The 7,635-nt window shown below is 34.7% G+C and overlaps 1 protein-coding gene across 1 annotated transcript; it reads left to right on the top strand.

Annotated features, from left to right (window-relative positions):
- The first annotated feature begins 902 nt into the window (after positions 1–902).
- LOC114822683 (alkylated DNA repair protein ALKBH6 homolog) lies at positions 903–1,740 on the top strand. The gene is made up of 4 exons (XM_070808471.1): positions 903–1,106; positions 1,306–1,415; positions 1,520–1,580; positions 1,700–1,740. The coding sequence occupies exons 1-4, from the start codon at positions 971–973 to the stop codon at positions 1,738–1,740; spliced, it is 348 nt and encodes a 115-aa protein (XP_070664572.1). The 5' UTR covers positions 903–970.
- The last annotated feature ends 5,895 nt before the right edge of the window (positions 1,741–7,635 follow it).

Raw genomic sequence — 7,635 nt, 5'->3', positions numbered from 1 at the left:
AAATTGGTGTTGAGACAATTATATAAGTACATAACTTCTTTACGAATTTTGATAAAAAAAAAAAACAGAATGTTTTGGTTAAAAAAATAAAAAGGTTTTTTGCTTCAATAAGCTTCGAACTCAGCACTCCTCCAGTATTGTCAAATACTAATCACCAATACACCAATAATTCCAAGATGGGCCTGCTCCTATCCTGGCCTCCATTTCCATGTGGCTCCACCATTGAACATAAACATGAATACCGAAAGAAAAAATTTGAAATTTTAGAGGGCAAAAAACATGAGGATAATAAAGTTCCAGAAAACCGAATTCGATGAACAAATTCCCAATACGTCAGTCTTCGAGTTTGCCCCAATTCGATTCCGAAGGAACCCACCTTTCCAATTCCTGTACTCAACAGAACGATCCCTATACCCAAAGGGCAGGACCTTTATTTTGTTAATGTTGCAAGTGAAGAAGTTGAGGTTCCATTATAAAATCAATTGGCAATATAGGGAGTAGCCTAAAGTCATTGCAAGGTTTCTCCTCTTACTTGAGATAGATACCAATACCAATGTTGTAAAGTCACTTGAATTCCATCACTCCATCACATTCATCATGTCCTGCTACAAACGATACGACATGATTCAAAGCATTCATTCGACCAAAGAGTGAATAGTAAATAACTACAAGTTTGTATGATGATGTTGTTTATTATCGTTGCTGACCAAAGACTTGATACTAATAAATTAGATGTTGGAAGGCATAGTTTTTCTATTAAGGCCTGTTTGTTTGACAGGATTAGGGAGGATTGGATTGGACTAGACTGTAGTCCCTTGTTTGGTCTGCACCAGGATTTGGTTTAATGACCTTAGGTCGGACTTGCTCGGATTATACACCTCCTTACGAGTTCCTAACGAGGATCCCCAATTTCGGGCAGACTCGTAAGCCCTAAGAGAAAGCTGCGAGAGTGTCACTCGTCCAAGAACCTATGTCGCTCGTCCTGCTCGTCCTGCTCGTCCTCATCTCCGCGTCTTCCCTCATCGTCGTCCTTGCCCTACTCCCTCATCGCCGTCCTCCTCACCCTCATCTGCATTTGCTCGCCCTCATCTGCTCCGAGTTGTCTGGTAAACTTCAAATCTTCGATTTATTTCGTCGATTTGTTTTGCAGCTCATGATATTACTGAGCTTCATTTGATTTTGTTGTTTTAGGTTTGAGAAATTTTCAATGATAGACCTCTGCACTTGAACAAATTTAACTTGATTATGCTGCTTTGTTGTCCATACCTTGTGTGGAGGTTCTGAGACTTCTGAGTCTTCCGACAGGGATGGAAAGAAAGGTGACCTTAGATGATTTCAAAGTTGGATCTGTTCCGACTTTAATATACATCCCGGACTTCATTACGGATAATGAACAAACCATGCTTCTAAATAAGGTAGAAATCCCTCTTCCTTACATATTCCCTTCATCTTTTACAATGCTTTATTGATTTTTTTTTAACCTGAATTCTTTGTATGATGGCTTCATCCTGCTTTATAGATTTATGAAGGCCCAGTATCAAAGTGGAAATCATTAAAGAATAGGAGGTTACAAAACTGGGGTATGCGTTCTGTCTAGGTAATAGGTATATGCATACTGATTTTCCATGTAATGCCTTTGAATTTGACTTACATTATGCATATACAAATAATGGAGTTAGTTTTTTCTTTTGACTGACAGGTAGTATTGTCCATGAAAAGGGTCTTCTGCCACAGGATTGAAAGTTAGAATATATGTCTTCACAAATTGATATTGACATTGATATCTTTATGTTTATTATCGTTACCCATTTTGGTTTTGTGTGATATTGACATTGATATCTTTATGTTTATTATCTTTAACCTGTTTGGTTTTGTGCGGACAAATTTATTGTCATTAGTGTTTTGTACTTGGTTAATAGTTTGTATCTTATCTAAAAAAAAACTAGTAGTAGAAACATGAATAAGCAGATGGTATAACTTGGAACTTCCTTGTTAATATCAAGAAAGAAAAAAACAAAACCAGTGCAACATGAATAAGCAGATAGTATAATGTGGATGGAAATTGAGGAAATAATTGTAAATAAGATGGTTTTCTTCAAGAGACTTTGTGCTACATGTGAGGAACATGGCTTAAGGTGGAGGGTCTAGAGTGGTAACCGATTAATGTAGACGTAATTAGGTGTCTTGAAAGGTCTTTTGAGGAGGAATAAGTTTGGAGGCAGTGTTTGATTGTGCTAAAGAAGTCTCACAGTTTGTATGGTTCTCTTATGGAAAGATTTAATGATTCTTGGGAAGTAAACTAATCAAGCCATAGTAGCGAAAACCATAGGACACATCCTGGTTTATTGATTGGCCTTTGGAATTAGCTTTTGACCTCATTTTGTAGATTCTGAATGGTGGTTGTTACCAACTCCCACCAAAGGAAAATATACTAATCAAACTGCTCATGCTCAAGAGCATGCTTATCATATGTAGTATTCATTTTCGGCAAAGGTATTCTTGGAGTTTAGGGATAGTTTTTTTGAGGCTATATCTTATGATTGGAGTCGTGGTGTTTTTAATTTTTGTTTTCTGTCTTATATTGTAATGTCTAGCTTTGTTTTGCAACTACTTCTTGAGTAATATAGACGTTATAGATAGTGTACAATTTTCCCCTATATTATATTGATACTATTTCTTTATGAAAGTAAATTTCTTTTCGGAAAAAGTATAAAGTGCACTAATATCACATGGACTATTTGGTGTGTGAGATTTTGCCACCCCCAAATAAAATAGATTTACAATTGAACAAGTCATGAAGTTATTGCCTCCACATGGAAAAGAAAAAAAAAAACTATTGACTCTACAAGCCATAAATCATCTTTAAATATGTACAACTTTCCTGATATGTGAAGACTTGTTTAATTATTACCTTGATATGTGAAAATAATTGTGGTGGCACTCCTTGTAGTAAGTGCAAAGCTACTGATGATAAAGCAATCTTTAGGCAGTTCTAAAATTCTATGTGATTAAGCAATTGTTAATAGTATTTTCATTGTTTGTTAATTCCTTTGCTCAAAACAATAAAATCTCTTTCTTGCAGTGCCATCATGGCTAACCAAGATTACATGCAAGATATATGAAGAATCAGGGCTGTTCCCGTTGCCAATTAATCACAATGTTATACTATAGTTAACTGGTATTTTGTAAAATATCCTAGATGAAAGTTTGACTTATCACAAGTATCTTCTTATGTACTTGTGAATGATGTTTTAAGAGTCAATCAATGGCAAAGATTGGCTTATCACAAGTATTTTCTTATGTACTTGCATTTGTTGAAGTTGCATGTATTGGGCACTCTTCTTTTTCTTCTTTGGGGTGATAGAGTTTAAACCAAGCTACATTAGCGGATTAAAAGAGCTTAGAGAAGGGATGTGGATTAAAAGAGCTTAGGGTTTGTGTACACGGATCCCATAAGCTAGTGAGGGCTTAGCTGCAAAAGCCTTTATATAGAATAGAGTTAAGAAATTCCATAGTTCAAGTTCCCAAACACTCACTTTGCTGCTTGAATGTGCCTTAAGGGGTGGGGAGTCTCATCCACTTGAAATGTAATGTTGGTCATTGTATGATAAACTGAAGAATTCTGAAAATTTATAAATATCTGATCACCAATTTGTCATCTTAAACTCAACTATAATATGTCTCAATTCTATTAGCAGGTACTAAAAACAAAACAATTGTCCTGTTTTTTTTAAGATTCATTATATACATGGCAAAAATATGCTCCAATTAACCCAGATCATGAGATTTGTAGCATTACTCTATTACACAATGGCAAAAAATTTAGGGCGTTGGGCACATGTATTAGAGCTATTAAAATAGAATAATAATGTAGTCCTAGTCTAAGCAAACACAAATCTGGTGAACAGTACTGTTTTCATTATCTTGCTTTTTAGTCTGACACTGCACCAAACGCTTCGCTAAGTTAGTCCAGCTTAGTCCCTACAGCTAGTCCAGTTCAAGACAGTCCGGTGCAACAAACGATCCCTTAAAGACTTGTCGAGACTAAAGTCATCGAACATAAATAAATTAGAAGGTAAAAACAGTTCCTATCCCTGTCATAGTTACGTTAACCAAGGTGACAAAATTTAACCATCTCTTCTGTCCCTTAGCGAATTGCAAATGCTTTTTTGCCCTGTACTGAATCACGCGCATACATTTTCGGGTCGGTAAGCACTATATTGTGGATAATGCCATAACTCATGCAAAGCATAAATATATAAAAAAATATGAGTCGATCGATGAGTGAGTGGTGAATTGATATGTTGATCAATTGAAGACTCGGAAGTCATGAATTCTTTTTCAAGATTCTTCTTCTTTACCTTGCGGCCAGGAAGTCATGAATTCTTTTTCAAGATTCTTCTTCTTTACCTTGCGGCCAGGAAACGTTTGTTTTGGCTCAGAGTAAGATGTTTGGATGTAATAGCTCTAGCTAGCCTAGCTACTATAGGGAAGCCTTGCGTATTTATTAGGCAAACTCATTTGAAGTAAAGCGATTAAGGACAAGGGTATTAAAAATTCGGCAAATTTAGTTTCTAACATTTGATCCGAACACTAACTTTTGAAAATTGTCATAAGCGTCCAAAAAATATCATTTTGCACTCCTTTTTCTTTATTTTTCACTAAGGCCTTATTGTCTAGGATCGAATTAGAACATGTTAACTCTTGAAGGTAGAATATAGATTACTCATTAAGAAAACTTATCCATTTCAATCATTCCGCTAAAAAAATGAGAGAATTAGTGCCACGCCATGATCTGAGAATCCTCTACAAACATGCTAACATTTGGAACACCAAAACATGAAGGGAAAATCAATAAACAAGGAACCACAAAGTCCACATTAGATAATCAGCGGATAGATAGTTTCTAATAAATACAAGTTCACTATTGAAAACTGAAACCAATTAAATTTCCTTTATTCAATCCTTCAAAAGAAATTTGAAAATTGAAAACTAAAAATTCTAAGAGAAATGATGTCAACGCTTCAGTTTTCTAACTGTACACACATGTATTTAATCTTGGTCGTTGTTTTTGTTTCATTTGTTCATGCACTGGTTATATAATAATGATGTGTGTGTAGTAGGAGAGACAAGTGTGTGGTTATTATTTCCCAAAAGGTTGGGGAATAAGTTGGTATCGAATTCGTCATTCATGAAATTCGAATATAAAATCTCTTATTTACAATTAAACAGGAATATCACTAAATCGCAGTACTAAATGACTTTATTTCTCAAAATTAAAAACTAAAAATTTAGGTTATCTAAAAATTTAAGTTGTCAAACGAACTCTTATTTTTTCGGATTATGCTGTATGTTTCTGTTTCTATTGTTTTATGTCCTGATTAAATATGCTTTGGATCTCACATAATTAAAGGTGCAGAAATCGACGTCCCTTTTTTGTAGACGGTATATACAATGTTGTTTCTTTCAATGAGCTAGGGGAGCTACGGACTACAAAAGAATCCAAAAAAATAGTGATTCTAAACATACAAGAAGTTAAGACGGTGGAGAAATGGGCGGTGATAGTGAACATAATAATTTGCTCAGACCATCACTCTTCAAGACTTGAAGTCAAGTCAACAAAGGGTGCATTTGTTGCACAAGACTGTCTTGGACTAGATTAGCTTCAAGGATCAAGATGGATTCAGGGGCGGAGGGACCATAGGACCACAGTAGTCCTAGGCCCATCCTGCTTTTGTTTATAACTAAAAATTAGTACTACTTATTATTTTATTATTTTCAGTTAAATCATTCCTATTTCCTAAACAAACTATCCGGTCCTCTTTAAATATTTTAAGAATATCCGGCCCTTTTTAAATAACCCTAAAGCCTACCTATAACCTATTCCAACTTCCAACACTTCATCTTCCATTCATTTTTCCAATACTAAAAATTAGTATTTTATTATTCTCTAATTCTAGCCGACTGTTGCTCTGCTGCTAGTTTGAAAAAAATAGTCAGAACACTGCTTCTCTCAGTCTGATCCCTCCCGTGGTACACAAGCCATACGCTGCTTCTCTCATCTATAGCATGTCACAGTCTTCAACCAGTCTATCAATCTATCAGTCTTCAATTTCCATGATCCTCAAGAGTATGAACTTCGAATCTCCATAGTTGTCATTTTCAATATTTTTTTTTACAATTTGCTAATTCATATATGTTGTCATCTACAATTGTAAATTAATTTAACAAATAATATTTTTTTTTGCAGATTAAAGAATTCAATTATTCCATCATTCCATAAAAAAGACATTGAAGTTTAGTTAATTGGTCAATAACCCAAAGTATGTATTTTACTCTCAATTCCTGTTACAATTTTTTGTTTATAAATTATGATTAAATTGATGTCTTGCAATTTCTCTTAACTATTGCCTAATTTGTTTTAGTTTGTAAAATTAGCATATATGTTCATATTTCTTTTAATTTAAAGTTAGTGAGTCTATGTTTTTTTACTTTTCAATTATGGAAAGATATTTCAAAAGAAAAACACAACCTGAGATATTAGAACCGTCTCCAAAGAGTCCAAAGAACAATAAAAGTAGTTCAAAACAAACTTGTGTGGATTCTATGGAAATTAACTCGGAAACTCTCCAATATGATCCTTTTCATATATATACTATGATGTTTTGGTTACTTTTCATATATATACTATGATGTTTTGGTTACTTTTCATATATATACTATGATGTTTTGGTTAACACTTTTGTAACTACTATCGATTTAATTTTTTTTTAATATTTGTGAGAGGCCCCTCCTAACCCGAAATCCTGGCTCCGCCACTGGATGGACTGGTTTATACTAGACTAAACTGGACTGACTTAGTGAAACGTTTGATGCAGTATCGGACTAAGAAGCATGATTATAATATTATAATATTTAATTTATATTTATTAATATTTTATTTTTAATTTACTATATCAATTAATATTTTTTTATTGCTTTATATTTTTCCCTATTTTTCTAGAACTGTCTCCCCTTTTCTCTTCATTCTTTTTTCTCACCGCCTCTCCCTCCCCATTCCCATTTTCTCCCATTTTTGTCCCTCCTTTTTTTTATTGCAAATCTTCTGCCTCTTCACTTCATCTTCTTCACCTCCTGCCTCTGCACTTCACCTCTCCCTCCTACCTCTTCACTTCCTCTCACAAAATCACTTGCAAATCTTAAAATCAAAACAAAGGGCAAGAAAGAGATTGAAGGTGGTGGGCTACATGTGTGATTGGCTCAAAGGTGGAGGATAAGGGTTGGATTTGATTTGGGTTTTCTGGGTGTATGTGTGATTGAAACAACCATGATCATCCCACTGCATTTTTTTTTAATTTTGGATTTCCTGGGTTTTTTAAGTTCGAATTTTGGGGTTTTCTGGGTTATCTGGGTTCGAATTTTGGGAGTTGATTCTGGTTTTGAATAAGGAACCACTGCAAATTTTTTGCATTTTTTTTTATTTTGCGGGATCTAGGTTTGAAAAGGGTTGTGGGCCACGAGATAGAAGCAGATGGAAGGAACGAAGTAGGGAAGGGTGAAGCGAGCAGATTTGGCTTAGTAGTTCGGCCAATTTCGGGGGCCTCACTAAGACCCTTCAATGAAGCTTTTAGTTCG

This window comes from Malus domestica, chromosome 11, assembly GCF_042453785.1.
Source record: "Malus domestica chromosome 11, GDT2T_hap1".
In the NCBI taxonomy this organism is placed as follows: domain Eukaryota; kingdom Viridiplantae; phylum Streptophyta; class Magnoliopsida; order Rosales; family Rosaceae; genus Malus; species Malus domestica.
The sequence above is the reverse complement of the archived record's forward strand: the minus strand, read 5'-3'. Positions and strand labels throughout refer to the sequence as shown.

Excerpts from the sequence above, each read along its gene's own strand:
- LOC114822683 (XM_070808471.1), top strand. The coding sequence starts at position 971 with ATGTCGCTCGTCCTGCTCGTCCTGCTCGTCCTCATCTCCGCGTCTTCC. Across the intron at positions 1,416-1,519 it reads AAACCATGCTTCTAAATAAG|ATTTATGAAGGCCCAGTATC; the intron begins GTAGAAATCCCT and ends CCTGCTTTATAG. Across the intron at positions 1,581-1,699 it reads TAGGAGGTTACAAAACTGGG|GTAGTATTGTCCATGAAAAG; the intron begins GTATGCGTTCTG and ends TTTGACTGACAG.